The sequence below is a fragment of the Stegodyphus dumicola genome, chromosome 3, assembly GCF_044657685.1.
Source record: "Stegodyphus dumicola isolate Sdum_Otavi_A_Nest chromosome 3, ASM4465768v1".
Taxonomy (NCBI): Eukaryota; Metazoa; Arthropoda; class Arachnida; order Araneae; family Eresidae; genus Stegodyphus; species Stegodyphus dumicola.
This window is the reverse complement of record NC_140770.1, coordinates 48,203,800-48,220,682: the sequence shown is the minus strand read 5'-3', so window position 1 is coordinate 48,220,682 and position 16,883 is coordinate 48,203,800. Positions and strand designations below refer to the sequence as shown.

General features: G+C 30.4%; 1 protein-coding gene across 1 annotated transcript in view; it reads right to left on the bottom strand.

Annotated features, from left to right (window-relative positions):
* The window catches only part of Tbc1d22 (TBC1 domain family member 22), a 48,020-nt gene that overhangs the window by 2,154 nt on the left and 28,983 nt on the right, over positions 1-16,883 (bottom strand). Inside the window, exons 8-11 of the mRNA XM_035352564.2 lie at positions 13,817-13,882; positions 12,494-12,614; positions 8,568-8,750; positions 5,423-5,550 (exon numbers count right to left, since the gene is read on the bottom strand). Coding sequence (XP_035208455.1) covers positions 5,423-5,550; positions 8,568-8,750; positions 12,494-12,614; positions 13,817-13,882 — 498 coding nt within the window. The remainder of the gene's footprint in view (positions 1-5,422; positions 5,551-8,567; positions 8,751-12,493; positions 12,615-13,816; positions 13,883-16,883) is intronic.

Genomic DNA, 16,883 nt, shown 5'->3' with positions numbered 1-16,883 from the left:
AACATACAAAATGTATACTCCTTAAATGGGAAAAAATTAATATGCAATTACAATAAAACTGAAAATGCAAATGATGACGATGATGATAACAAGACCAATAACCAAATACTTGGATCTCCACAGTTGGAAAATATACAACAGAAAGGGTAATTAAGGCCAAAGCTTGTGACAGCAGATTATGATTGTGTGAATAGCTATGGACTATAAGAATAGTTTAATTTAAATTTATAGTCCATAGGTATACCATTCTGCTACCAAGTATCTCCCTTTGACATCCCTAAATTCTACTGCTCAATGTGGCCATACAGGCTCTGGTGCTGGTTCTGGGTTTATGGCAAATAACAAATCAGTTACTCTTAATTCAAATCACACTAAATTTATTCTTTAGGGCCTATGAGTACCATTAAGAAAATCTATTTTAGCATACGGAAAATTATTTTTGTTAAATTTTTTCTGTCAACATTTCTAGCATTTAACTTAAATCTCTAATCATCGGCAAACGTAATGCCAACATAAAAGGTTAGCATACCCTTTGTTATTCAATTACTAATATAAAAAAAAAAACTGTTTAAGCATTGTCACATGAGTCATTACTTAAGTTGTCATGTGCTGATAAAACATGCGGTGATGAAAGCAAAATATAATACATAATGATTTGCCAGGTTGGCGTCAGGGATATAAAGTATTAGTACGTGTAAAATTAAGAATGTTTCTATGTAGAATGTTTTAGTTTGAGATGTAGTATGCCAAGCAGATACGAAGCCAAATTATCAATCATACAAATTTATGCTAAAATGATTGTTTCTTCAATAAGTGGTATTTTATTTAGTGCCGAAGTGAAATTAAGAATCGGGACTCTTCACATAATTTATTGTGTGTGTGGGGGGGATCAAATGTGCATGCATAAACACACACACAAAAAAGAATAAATAAATAAAATTTTTTTTAAAAGTTGGTGGTGGCTTTGAGGTCTAGATTTTAGATCATTCCGGATCTCGGAATTTGCACTGAAGCTATCTTGCAATATTGGCATTTAACTGGTTAAGCTGATGATGGCTTTGGTGACTCATTTTTGTCACCAAAAAGGCGAGAAATCACCAAACTTGGCTATCATTTGTTCCTATGTAATTGTGTATAGCTTCGAGCAACTTTGAGAAATCGGAGGTATTGGAAATTTCTCAGTGGATGAGGAAACTCTATACAAGACATGAGAGAGAATCAGTTAAGTCAGTTTGGAATTGAATTTAGAGTTTAATACAGCGTATCAAGAGATCATTGTACAAATTCACTCATTTGAGGTTTTTGTTATAATTTTGTGTTTAATGGTTTTAGTAGTTTGAAGTGGTAACTTCTGATTGTGTTTTATCATACCGAGAAGGGCTGTACAACTATGTGTGTGAAGAGTTTTAGAACTATAAAGTGCTTTTGGAAAAATTAATTTCATCAATCTATCATGAGTTCTGTATGCATCCAATCCAATACAAACTTGTATGCACGTAACAATACATTACTCATACTGATTTTCATCATATTTGATGATCCTTCCTGAGTGCGTCACGTATCCTTTCACCTTTTCCCCCCCTTTTTTTTTGGCACAATGACTACATTTTCATCAAAAGTGGAAAACTTAATTCTTAGGTGATACAACTACTTACAATAAAAGAGCTATTAATATTCTTTACTAATATGCTACTTGTATTAACTGAAAAATTTCAAATAATTTACTTTTAATTCTATAGAATACAGAATTAGAAACTGATATTAACAGAAAATATAAACTACACAGATTTTGCTAGCCGTGAAAAAAGACAATAAAATTTTTAAAAAACAAGCATTAATATATTTGAGGATTTCGGTGTTTAGCCATAATAGAGTACGTTTTACTCAGATAAATGCCACTGACAACTTGCTACTCTATCTGAGTCAACTTACATTTTAGTTTTCTTCGTATATCCAATAATTAATTAATTACACATCTGTATATATTTAGCAAGGTTATGTCAGTGCAAACTAACCTCATGTGGATAGTTGCCATATACACATTGCAAATGCAAACTTAATTGAGAGTGGCATGATGAAAGCATGAAAGAAAGGAATCCTTATCTCCATATTTTCATAATATCTAATTATCAATAAAATTATGCTTCTTATTCCTTGCATTTGATGTACTGTATTTTTTCATTTCTAGACTTTTGAATTATGAACTATTTGCTTCCTTTTTTTTAATATTATTTTAGTCTTTATCTCATTCATTTTTCTTAACAATTAAAAATATGTTTCTGAAATACAAATAAAAGTTTGCCTTTTTCTCATCAAAGCATTACTGTGTAAATTTCCTGCCTACCACATAAATAACTTTTTCTAAGTTATTTTAATGCTTTTTTATATTACTCATTAATATATTTTTTATGTTTCTTTGTTTTATTTTTCAAGAAAATATATATTTTTTTCATTTGTAGAAGTTATCAGAATAATACAGAATTAGAATGAAAGTAAGGGTTTAAAAAAATCTATACTGTCATGCAGGAAAGTATTTTATTTTTACTCAGTAATCAGACAATAATGAAAATGCAACAAATAGTGAAAATTCGTGGATTTTTATCTCTGAATTAAATAAAGATGTCAGCTTCACAGTCCAGACGACTGGCGACAATATATGAGACATGTTATTTATAAATCATCACCCATTACACAAGATCTCATTCATCAACTCTTCCTAGGAGCTTCAGGATTAACTTCTGACATCAGGTTTTAGTGCTATACAAGAAAATATACAGGGTGCATAGGAAAGTCCCTTTAACCCGAAAATTCTTGTGAGTGGAGGGAGCTACAGCTATGCAAGTGAGGTAACGGTATAGTTAAGCAACTACACCCAATCTAATGCAAATGACAGTAGTGCCCCTAGAGCAAGGTGACCAGATTTTAACATTGGTAAAAGCGGGACACCATTGACCCGGAGGGGGAGATTTTTGATTAAAAACTTGGTCTATATGGAGCAACACAAATTTTCATAGAATGCAAAAATAGTATTGTAATATATGTTTTTTTTTAATTTCAACATAATTTACAAATACAATACATTAAAAAATTATGTATAGTGTTAAATTATTCTTTGGCATATTTCTCATTTGAGTGAAATCTTTTAGTAGATTGCTGTCTTTTTTTTTTTTTTTTTTTTTGTTGAATAACTTTTGGACAACTTGTAATGTACAAGATCTGAAGGAATGATTGTGATTATTAGCATGAAAAGACATGTTTCTGTGTCCCCGAGTGCTTTGAAATATCACTCTTCCAGTCGGGCTAAATAGAAAATTCACCATTACATTTCTCACATTTTACCATGTAATGGCTTTTTTTTTTTTTTTTTTTTTTTTTTTAACAAAAGGAAATTCACTTCTTAGAATATCTTTAAATTCGCATCTTCTGTTTTTACTCATTATGTTAAAAATCTAAAGAAGTAATTCATTATAAATTTATAAACTATATTATAAATTTTTATCTATATATATTGCTTAAAAACACAGTAAGTAGGTACATAATTACATGAACATATTTTATTGTTAGTTTAAACATTAAATTAATTTGTTTGTTATAAAATAACTATATTTTTAAAATTATTTAAATTTTAATCCTATAATTCTTTCTAAATAATAGCAGTATTAACTTGTATTATTTTCCACTGAATTTGTCGTAAGTCGTAAGCGTCACTTTCAAGACTGATGCTAGACCTTTTGCCGCCACTATAAAATATAAATAATAAGAGTACTGTCTGCTAAATTCAAGAAAATTTATGTGTTTGTGAAATAAATAAATAAATTACGTACCTAAATTATTTGAATAGCTGATTTGTTGACATCACTTGTTTAACTAGCACTAGCACGCAGTATGATGTGTATCATCCGAGAAGACAGTTACAAAATGTTTTCGCCAATGCCAAAAAATGCCATTAAGTCCAAACAACGGAGGTCGAATTCTAACAACTGATCAACAATGTGAACTTTGATAAGCAGTTCTCGATAATCAGTTGTCAACAATTATTTGTTATTATTAAAATTTAACATTATAAAATTAACAAAAAGAATATAAGACACATATCCTGGCGAAGTAGCCACCGAAAACCGTATTCTCCTGCCATTTTCTAGCTTATTGTGCATTTTTTCCAAAAATCGGGACTTTTTTAAAATGTCGTGGGACGCGGAACAAATTGTTAAAAATCGGGACGTAGGCCCACCTTACTCTAGAGGCAAAATTTGTAAGATAAGCATTGCAAATTTAAAAAGAAAAGAGGAGCAAAATTTCTAATTAGAAAGTTTTACAGCATTAATTAATTAAAGCAAAACATTTGTTTCATACAGATAAGATAAACTGTCACCTTGGTACCCAAGGATGTCCACTATCCATGCACTGCATCTTGAGTAAACGTTTGAAAGGAATAGACATACGTATTAAGAAAAATGCACCTTTTTATTGCAAATATATATATATGTACTTACATCAATACAATTTGATAACATCACATACACACACACACAGAAAAAAAGCAAAACCAAACTGTCACACAATGATAGCAAGTTAATGTTATTATCTGCCATCGAGATTATAATGAGGTTTGAGATTATGCTGTTTGTATGAAGCAAGAGCCAAAATTTTTAAATTAAAATTTTAAATGCATTGGAAATTAAAGTTTTGCAGATATTACAGTACAATACAATGGCACAATTTGCAATTGCACACTGCTACATTTCCAAAATGTGAATATGCAGAGTATAGTCATCGCACATCAAATGCGGACATTTTTGGGTATATAGGTGACAATTTATCTTATCCGTATGAACCAAATGTTGTTTCGTACTAGTTAATTGGTGCTCTAAAACTTTCTAATTGGAAACTTTGCTCTATCTCTTTTCACTTTCGATTTGCAATGCCTATGTTCCAAATTTCACCACTAGGGAAGCTGCTGTCGTTTCCATTAAGTCGGGCCCAGTCGCTTTACTATATCACTTGCATAGCTGTAGCTCTCTCCATTCACAAGAATTTTCAGGTCTAAGGGACTTTCCTATGCACCCTGTATAGTATAACTAATTAAATATATCATTTCTAAAAAACAGTATTATTATTTTTTTAAACCTTTCAATGCTAGCAGCAGGAATAAAGAAATAGTTATACTTGTGTTAATAAATAAAGTAATTAACCTCGACAGAAATAAAACAGCCATTTCACATTTCCAAACTATGTTTTTTTTAATAGGTTTCTATATTCTTTACACTGAAATCACTTGTTTCCTTTGTTCTTGAAAGAAAAGATGGATTAGGTTAAATACATTAGGTTAATTGACTTCAAATATTAAAACAATTTTCAAATATACTTTGACACAAAAAATTACATTAAAAGCAATGAAATTGAAGAATAAAAAGATACATACGAGGTAAGTATCCCATAACCTTATGGTACAACTTAAAGGCAGCTCGCGCATCAGAAGATTATTCATCCATCGAAAAGAGAACTGAAGGTACTCAATGGAATGATTTTTTAAATGGGCATGCAAAGGAGCTTAAAACAATAAATTTACTATAAAATACAAGTTCAAAATTAACATTTTCTATATTTAAGAATATTCTAACATAATTCCATTAAAATTATAAAGCTAAATGATACACAAATTTACAAAACTGACACAGAAAAAACTAAATGTATATTGTACATAACAAATTTCTGTATATATTTTATGCTAAAATTGAAAGAAAAAAAAGGCTGAGGATGTTAAATAATGAGTCTACATTCTTAATTTAAAGTGAGGTTTTTATATAAATAGGTTTTAGTCTTATTTTAATGAAGAAATTGAATTTTTGACTTATTTTGCTTCGTTAACTTAGTTTAACCTTGATTTAAGACAATTCACTGGTCTAGTTTGAAATAAATAAAACCATGGCAAATTATCTCTCATTTAGGAGCGGATAAAATTTACAGTAACTCTTTCTAGAAAGTAAATTTTGTGTCTGTATTATGTGGTGACTCTGTGTAACTGTGGGAAGATCACATGGTTTCATCCTGGCGACACAGCTTTCAAGTGTCTGCCTTACAACTGTCGATGATAGGTTACAGAACAGGGAGGTAACAACAAAAAATAACAATACAGGACTCTCTTGTGACCTCATAACTGGAATGAGTACACTATATATCACTTTAACGAGGATCAACTGAAGGGCAAATATGGTGCCAGCAGTTACGGTAATTTTAGCTCCAATATCACTGTGGTTAAAAAGTTTGTAGTTGGATCTCAGGTCAGGAGGGTTGGTTACTGCCTGTTCTGAATAGCCAGATGGTTTCCTTCAATGATCAACAATTATTTTGAATGACTAAGGCTGCTATCACACATCTTTGTTTCGGAAGAAAAATTTTCTGCTTTGTTGCAACAGCCAATCACCACAGATCACCTTTGGGGTTAACATATAAACGGGAAACTGGTTCTCCATTACAAACTGATAGCATTCGAAGCCGATAGCTAATTGGTTGAAAATGAACAACTTGCAATTTTTTTCAAAAGGAAGAAAAAAATTGCACGTCTTTCTTTCAATAGTAAACCAGGCAGAAAAATTCTCCGAAACAGTTATTCGTATAAAACAAATGCATGTGTGATATAGACCTAACATGTTTACTTTGAAAAAATTATGGTGCTCAAAGCACGCGTGATGTCCGAAATGATAATGGTATAATGGAATAAATAGGACCTCAGTTCATTTTTGTTGTCTTTTGGAATACAAGACAATGATTATGTGGAACAGAAGGAGCATTTGCATTGTGGCATCATGGCATTACAGGTGAAATTCTTGGACTGTTGCAGCTCGAATACTGCAAAAGCATTTGTGATATTTTTCAACATATATTTGTGCAATGAAAATGACACACTGCTCTCAAATCAAGTTAAAATATGCTTTTACCTCTAATCCTACAAATTTCAATCTTTTTTCAAAGAAAGGTTTATTTATTTATTTATTTATTTACTTTCAATATGAAATCGAATGGTATGTAAGAATCACATGTTCTGCTACTTGTTTTTACTATGCAGCTTCCACTTCAAGAAAGAATAAGAAAGGCTGTGACGGCAGAAGTTACATTAGCCTATTATGATCATTTTAAAATTGATTCTATCTGCAACATGTGTTTAGGTGTGAAACTATATTAAAAACGAATACAATTAAAAATCAAAAGCAATTATCAGTCAATGAAAAAAATGAAAATATGGTCATTCACAGAAAAAATGCATTAAATTCCACAATTTCTATTGCAAAGATATTATGTTTGTCCTTCAGCAATAACCAGAAATCAAACAGAAATTGGGTAATGTACAACAAACTACAGAAAATTTGCAAAGAAACAAAATCTGTGAAGATATCATCAGTGAAGATCTTGAAAAACTTTGATAATATAGTTTCAAAAAGCAAAAGTCAGTAATCTGCTAATAAATTTCAATTTGCTCAAAGAAACGGCTCATTTAATAAGTCATAAATAAGTCTTTATTGCTTCTTATGTCTAAATTAACCGGTTCAGAAAAGTGTATTCTGGAAGAAAAAAAAAAAAAAATTCTATTTACTGAAAAATCCCAAATAGCACTGAAAAGTTCCCACTTATAATAACGTAATTTATACAGACCTTTCAAATATGTGCAGAAAGCCTCAAAAAGGCATAGCATCTACTTAAGAAATATACAGAAACGTTAGCTGAAGACAGAAGAGAAAAAAAAACTATGTTTATATAAGTATCTTAAAGAATAGGAAAAAAAATGCTTATTTATTGGCCAGTGTCTGAAGAATAGTCACCTAGATGGGATAGTTGTTAGTGACACTGAATGAGGTACCAAATAGCTTGGATTCGAATCCCACACAAGGCATATATGTTTGTAAGTCACAATAGTACAGTGTAAAAGATACATAGTTAGAGATGATCAGTTGAAATCCAGTTCGACAGATGAACATTATCTTACTTATAGAATCCCCCTCCCTTTACCCTGAAGATACACTGCATTTTAAAAGTTGGGCAATATCTACTAGATATAAATTTTAGGGGGGGGGAATCAGCCAGACAACTTCCAGTTACTTTGCAGTGACTGAAAAAAGTGATATTCAGAACTACTATCAAAGTTATTTTGTGTCTATTTATCAAAGCTATTTTGTGTTTCCTGATTCTAGATAATCTACATTCTAATTAGTAAGAAAAGTTTCTACTACACTATACTAACTCATATTAATTTTCTAAGTGGGCTATAATTACTAATTCAGTTTACATCTGAAAATATGCTAAATTCTTTATTTTCTCACAAAAACGTGATAAAAAACTGCCTTTTATAATCATTGGATTAAATACTACTTAATGACTTAAAAATTTATAAAGAAATGTTCTAAGAATTAAGAATCAAATTTACAGGAGACATAAATACAATAAGACACACAAATATTTAACACCATTTCAGTCAGCGAAATTTCAGAAAAATGAAACTTACAAATTTCAATGTGAAAAACAATAACATATATTTGATATTTAAATAATTAAGTGAGAATATATTTAACTACCATCAATCCTTTGAATGAGTTCCTTTAACATATGCACTTTCTTTTGAATTCCTGGCTGTGCAAATGTATAATTATCTTGTATTCCATCTAACAATTTTGCCATGCACCAATAACTGTCAGTTTCAACTTGCTGTAAAGAATCTGATGGTAGCTTGCTTACATCGTAGCTTTCAACATCTGCATCTGTTAAGATAAATTGTGCTTAAAAACAATAAGAAAAATATTACTTGCATTCAGATATTATTAATATTAAACAGAAATAACTAAAATTTAAAAATTATAAAAAATGTATCTTAATGCAAAAATTTCAACTAAGGCATATTTAAAAAATAATATTCAGTGGGATGTTATCTGTTTAACATGAAGAAAATATAAAAAAGCCATGAAAATCACTTTGATTTATTTACCCATTACATAAATAAAATGCTTCCGATTTCTGTAATTAGGTAAAAATTTAAGTCTGCATAGAAAATCTGTATGCAATACACAGTGGTGGCCAAAATTGTGGACACTTTTGGAAATTTTTATGTTTTTGAACTTTGTATGCTTATAGAAAACGTTACGTTTCATGAAATGCAAACTTGTATATATCATTTTAAAGAGAATTTATTACTGAATTCAATACAAAACACAAAATTCAATTATTTGCAATACAAAAAAAGTTAAACGATAATAGTTATCGATATACATTAGATAGTGATGATTGCAGTGAGTTATTAGTACTTAGTAGGATACCCTTTATTTTTTATTACAGCTTCACATCGACGTTTCATTGAGCTGACAAGAGTTTTAAGCTCTTCTTTCGTTATTACAAGATGCCAGGAAAAAATTATAGCCTCAATTAGTTCCCTTTTATTTGAAGAGCACCTCATTCGGACAGGAGTTTTCAAACGGTGCACAAATTTTCGATAGGATTGAGGTCAGGACTATTTCCTGGTCATGACAATAATTTAATGCTCTTTCTACGAAACCACTCTTTCGATATTTTGGCCGTGTGGCAACGAGCAGAATCCTGCTGAAAAATAAACGAAACATTGTTGGGAAAGAGATCTCTGATGGAAGGTAGAAGTTTTGGTTCTAGAATAGTATCAATGTATTTTCTGGCATTCAGTCTCCCATCGATAACACGAAGGCGACCAATACCATCTGCTGACATGCATGACCAAATCATAACACTAACTGGGTTCTTCACAGTTGCTTGAATGCAGTCAGGATGTAGCTCTTCTCCTATACATCTTACATATTTTCGCCCATCACTACCGAATAACGATATCTTAGTTTCATCACGCCATATAACTTGTGACCATTGATCATCTGTCCAATTAATGTGTTCCTTTGCCCACTGTAGTCTTTTTTTTTTTTTTTTTTTTCCTTGCTGAAAATAAAAATAAGGCTTTTTTCGTGGAATTCTACCTCTCAGTCCAACATCTGTTAATCTTCTCCTGATTGTTCTTGAACTGACAGAAACACCAGCATCATTCAGATCACTTCTGATGGCCGCTGATGACATTTTTCTATCTTGGAGACATAGTCTTTTTATTCTTCTGTCATCAATAGATGTGGTGCATCTTTTTCGGCCTTTTCCTTCTTTGTTTTTTATTGAATTTTTCTCATGATATCGTAAACAAAACTTTCGGACTCCAGATGTAGTCACTGAATGACCCTCCTGTCTTGCAATTTCAGCACAGAAAACGCACTTTCTCGTAACACAATAATATTACATCTCTTTCTAGGTGTCCAATCTATTCTTTTATTTGATGTCATTGCTTCTTGACTAAATATTAAAAATTTTTACAAAAATTCCTACTTGTAATTGCAGTGTATAAAAAACAGGTCCACAATTTTGGCCACCACTGTATATACACTGAAGAGCCACATTATGAACACCTAATAAATATGCATTGCATGACCTTTGGCTTGAAAAACAGCTGCCACTGACCTTGGCATAGATGTCATAAGTTCTTGATAGATGACTGGACACAGGTAGTACCAAAAATCTAAGCAGCGGTCATGCAAAGTCGAGATATTTCGACATGGTACACTAGCAATCGAGAGCATACTAGCAAATGGACTACAGGAGTCTCATTCAGCAAAATGTACTTTTCAGGATCAAACATCACAATCTATTATTTATTTGATAACAGCTACTGAAGATAATAAAGAAGTGTTAAAGAGATCATAAAGCCTTCAGTTTACACCCATTATAATATACAGCAGGTCTGAAATAAAAGTGCAACAACGTTGACATATATGGGGGCTAAAAGAAACAAAACACTGATATATTTTCACATTTTCATTCAGAAGATATGCATCTTCAAAACCTCACAATGTCACTTCCAGCTGAGGGAATACAAAGATATCAGTCAATTAGTCTCTAATCAATCATTCTCTCTGTCTGTGGGTTGCCAAACTGAAAACTAACAATTTCTTTTAATGGTGCCATGTGAAATGAGCTGCACAAGAGAAGCCCTTGATCGTGACAACATATCTAACTGCATGCTTTCATTTATTTTTTGAGAACATCCGTATGATGCCATGCATCTCTGAAAGCATTAGACATAATTCAATAATGCAATTTCACTTGGTCTGATATTAATGATCAGCAGTTTGAGAACTTAAGACGGATATAATGAGGGATACAGTATGCAAAGATTTAAGAGTGTGTACTGTCACCTGCACCATTTAATGACGTAAAGCAAAATACAATATAATAGCATCATACATTGTGCATATTTAATGTTCTTTCCCCTGATGAATTGGCATTGAAATTGATTAAATTCCTCTTCTTTTATATTCTTTATTGTTAATTAATTAATTAATTTTTTGAATTAGGGTTTTACTTGTTTGAAGTATTTTTGTTTTAAAATTCTTTTATACATCTATAGGATTTTTGGAAATTTATTATTTATGAATTTCAATTTTTGGTCTTTGTAAATTGTAAAATTGGTTGCAAATTTATTACTTTTTGTCTTTACTGATAATTTTTCAGCAGCTTAAAGTATGAAAATAATAGGCTTGATTTTAATATGTTATTTTAAAAAATTGTTTTGTAATTACGAAATATATACAGTCAAAAGTCTTTAATCTGGACGTCCATAATCCGGAATGATCTATAATCTGGACCTCAAATACACATCAAATAGTTTTCTGGTTGCAATTTTCTAATTTCGACTATGCGTAATATACGCTTTACGCATGCGCGCGTTGAAAGAAATGTATAATAAAGTAAACAAATGAATATTAAGTTTTTTTTTTTGTAAATTTTGATACCCTTTAGATCGTAATTGCTCTTTATTTCATAAATTACAGTTTCATATTTTTAATTTTATAATTTCTGCATGCCATCTTACCAGATTTAAATTGCTGATCTATAATCCGGAATCGGCAAAGTGCCAACGAGTCCAGATTAAAGACTTTTGACTGTATATACATACACAGCATCCTTTGCTGTGCAATATAACAACATACAACCATTTACTGCTTCACACAAAGAAGCATAAATACTATATTGCAATCTGTCGTTTGATATGTGTGCATCTTTCAACAGCTTTGTATGCAGAGATCTTCTTACTGGTCATGCTTTTGTGTCTCAGCCATAGTTACCAACAGGCATATGTTTCTGAAGTGTCCCTTGCTTCGATTTATCCTATGTGCCTGCACACATCAGGTACCACTCAGATTTGATGATATTTAATCATGATGTATATATCTGCTTATGTTTTTTACTCCATATCAAAAGCCCTTGCTTATATCATGGTTGGCCCTTTATTTTCCTGGCCTGAAATTACGTTGCAAGACTTTGAAACTACATATCTCTAAAATGAAACAAAACTACTTCTATGGAATTTGTTTCTTCTAAATTCAAATATACTCTATGTCATACTTTTACACTTTTCTGAAAATACCTTGTAAGGTGGAATACAAACCTGGTGGAATATAGTCTTGGAGAAAAACAACATAAAAAGGAGTGACGAGATCATTCATTCCTTGAACATACCCACTTGCAGGATGTCGAATTGCTAATATGTACAATATGCGTTCAAATGCCTAATGAGGAGAGAGGTATAATTGCATGTTAAAAAAATTTCATCATTGCATATACAGATATAGTCATTACATGATTATTACTTCAATACTTTAAAACACAAATAAACATTTTCAAGAACTTGTTGGCATGTTAGATTTACAACAGATTTCCTTCTCTCTCTCTCTATATATATAATAAAATCAAAACCAATCATAAAGATGGTATAAAACTCAAAATCATTTATTCATCAAATACAGGTTTGCACTTTTTTTTAAAATTATTTTAAATTATTTTGGCTTTTTTCCTTTTTTTAGAATTTAAATTTGCTTTTTTACTTTTATACGTATTTGTTAAGAATTTAAATTTGTTTAAATTTAAATTTCATTCCTTGCAGCAATGGCGCAAAGAATATTTAATTAAATATGTATTTAAATTTAATTTTTTAATTAAATTCAATTTATTCTTATGAAACAACTTTAGAAATAAAGAATATACTATATGAAAATACCAAACACAGAGAAAAAAGTAATTCATTAAATGAAAAAAAAAAAAAAAAAAAAAATTAATTGAGAAAAGGATGTCTATACAGTAGAAAACTCAAGATTATAATTTGAAAGCATTTAATAAAAATAATAATAAAAATATTTACAATCCTAATTTTTCAGAAGCTCCATAAGACAACTATAATACAAATAAACACCAGTTAAGTGAAATAATTTATAAGCAAATAGGGAGTATATGAAATTAATTCATACACAATGCAAAAAAAAAAAAAAAAAAAAAAAAAAAAAAAAAAAAATTGCTACTCATAAACCTATAACCTTTGTGCTGTGTCAGTATAATGAGATCTTTACTCAGATTTAAAACTGTTCGCACAGTAGTTTTGTGCTTAATAAGAAGAATAAATAATATGTTGCTATTTTATAAATAACAGAATATTGGCTATTTTACATTTATATGGATAGATTTAAACTCGAAAATTTCATACTGTTTTTTCTTTAAAATAATAAATAAAAATACAGGTTTAAAATTTATTTGAAATTATTCTGACTAAATAAAATGATGAATTTGTCCAAACTTATTTCATTAACAGTTTCAAAGAAAAAAAAGAGTAAAGAATTAATACATTTTAAACTCTTCATTTAAAGTTTTACTATATGTTAAAAAAGCAAAAGCTTTAAAGGTTTTTGTATAATGCCAAAGTACAGAAAACTATAACTACCTTTTGAACTATCTCTTGTTGGAACAATGGGACAAGTGGACTCATACGTGGTACATCTATGTGGATCTACAAAATGATATGACGTAAAGTTATTCAACTATCACTAACACATTAAAGAAAGATACTTTCTCTATCTCTAATATACAAACATATAACAGAGTAATTCAAATTAAAAGTATTGAACACACACAAATTCATTTGTGCAGTTTGCAGCTATTAAAAAAATGTATAATTTATTTAAGTAAAATGTAAAGAGATCTTTTAGATTCTTCATAGATATTAAAGAAAAAAACAAAAATTGGATTTTTTATGTTTTGGAATAATATCCATGAGGAATCTAAAAAGTCTTTTAAACCTTTTGAGTCGAATGTTATGTATACATGCCAGCAAGAAACACACTTATTTCCCGGCCAGCAGGCTGGCATGCCAGTGGGTTTTCTCGTTCATTCCCCACCCATCACACATTTATTCTAGTGTCCTGGAACGCTTTAAAAAACACTAGAGGGCATCCTGAATTCTTTTGAACTGCATATTGTTTTAAAATCCTGATGTTCAATTTGATCATATTCTACATAACATTGGTGTCAGCTGCTGCGGGTGAGGAGGGAAAGCGTAATGTAAACAACTCGACTCTTTAATTCGCCATGTGATATAAACATTTGTGTTTCTGATATCCCTTTGAATCTTTTTTTTAAATTCTTTTTTTGGCTACTTTATATAGTTTTTCTTGTATGTGGGGTTCCATTATGCTTTGCATTGCTTTTATTGCCGATATTTCACATACTTTCCTTTTTATTTCAGAAAGCCTTGACTTCAGTTTATTATGCGGAGAAGGCGTTATTTATCAGATGAATGATAAAGTCGCATTGTAAATAAGCCAATTAGTGAATGAATGAGAGTGATGATTCATTCTGTAAAATGTTAGAATGCAATATTTCTAGTGATTCTAATATGGACAGTTTGTCAGAGACTGAGCTCACTCACTGTTCACATGAAAGATTTTGTTACTTCTTTTTGTAAATAGTCTTTTTTGTATTTTTTATTAATTAAAAAGTTCATTAATGTATTTTATCAATTAAAACTTTGGAATAATTTGAATAGTGCTTCTGAAAATTATTTCTCAAAGTAAGCAATTTTTTTTAATATATTTTCATTCAAAATAAAGGGAAATTATTATTAAACGTTGATTTTAACATACATGTTAGTTTAAAGAGTAATCTAAAATTGCACCAAAAATTAAGACGTTAGGACATAACCCTTGTTTTGTGATCTACTTTTCTAAAGTTAGGTTTAGCAGACGCAAAATCCTCATCCTGTGGGATGATTCCTTTTGATTCCCATCTGTTCCGAGGGGATGTGTTAAACAAAAGAGTGTCATCTTGAAAGGATTAACATTTTACATATATATATATATATATATAAATAATTTATTTCCTAAACAGTATTGATTAATTGATTATATTATCTCCTAAGTTTATATATATACATCCTAAATCGAAACGTTGAATAAAAATACCTTAAAAAAAAAAGAAGAGGGCAATTTTTATATAACTTTATAGTAATTCTGAACAGCTCAACATATCACTTTACGATATATGGTGATGCATGTGTAACATTCTACTACCTTCAGAAAAAAAGTATCATTTACTATTTGCCAGGAAATATTTCAGTATAAGTGCAATACCCCCAAAATAACACCAACATTATTTTCTTGGCGGTGACTGGTATTTGAATTTTCTGTTTGGGAAAAAATTGATATTTTCACATCATTTTTTGTGATTCAGACTGTGGTTTATAATGCTGATGTAACAGCAAAATGGACTTTTTTGCTTACTTTGGAACTGTAAGTTTTAAAAAATGTTATTTTACAGCATATTTTACAGAAATTATCAACTTGGAAAAAGCCTATTTGGATGACATGTCTTGTTACCCGTAAAATATGATACAAACAAGACACTAAAATTTATTTTGCAATGTTTGAGGAAATAAATAACAACCCCCCTTCATTTAGCTTATTTAGATCAGTAAGCTGCTTCGGAGCCCACCTTGCACAAACTTTACAATCTCCAAACTACTGTGCACCATGCTTGCATACATCTAAAGCTAGTTTCGAAGTATGCAGCCAGTTCTTAGATTATTTATTGATTTTCTTTGTTGATTCTAGACCTAAGTTTTTGTCTGCAATACTAATAGACACAAAAAATGACTTCCATCAGTTATATTGTTCTTCCTACTTTAAATCTTTTTACACACTCAAACTTTTTATTCATTGCTTATTCTGTAGATGCTGGATTTCAGGCGGTTTCATTCCCTTTATCTACATAAAATTAATTATTGTATATTATTCCTTGAAAGAACAACAGAAAAATATCCACATATTTATAATTATTTCTTATCTGTTACTTGAATTTAAAAGTAAATACATGTTCATGCGTCAGCTACCTATCATCCCATGCTAGTATGTTGTGCGGTGTGTCAGTTCCTGCCTTTAGTATTTACAATTACTTTACAATAACATTTACTTTTGATTTGTCATTATATATCTCAAGCTATTCATACTCAAGTAAAAAATGAAAAATAATTATAAAAAATTAATTAGAACACAGAATTAGCCCTCTGGCTGATCATCCTGCAATTTCCACGGGCAACTAAAATGTAGCAAAATTTGCTCATCTCGCGATTTCCGCGGGAATATGTTTTTCTTCCTTTATTGAGGAGCGCATCCCAGTTCCCCCTCATTTAACCATTGGAATAAATTATATACAGTATTAGGCATTCAGTTTACATTTTGGCCAACAGATATCGTTAGTTGTCCACTAAATTGCGGTATTTGAAGGCACATGGTAATACCACTGAAACTTCCCTTTTTGCCACTTTTTTCTTACAGAAATGGCTGCTAGAAAACGTTCTGTGATTATCTGAGTTATTTAATTAAATTATTGAGTTATTAATTAGATGTATTGATTAGATTCATAATTAGATTGATTATTAATTAGATTTATTGAATCTCGTGCAAAGACTGTGAAGTTGGACTTTGCTTTGAGCCCTATTTTGAACTCTATCATAC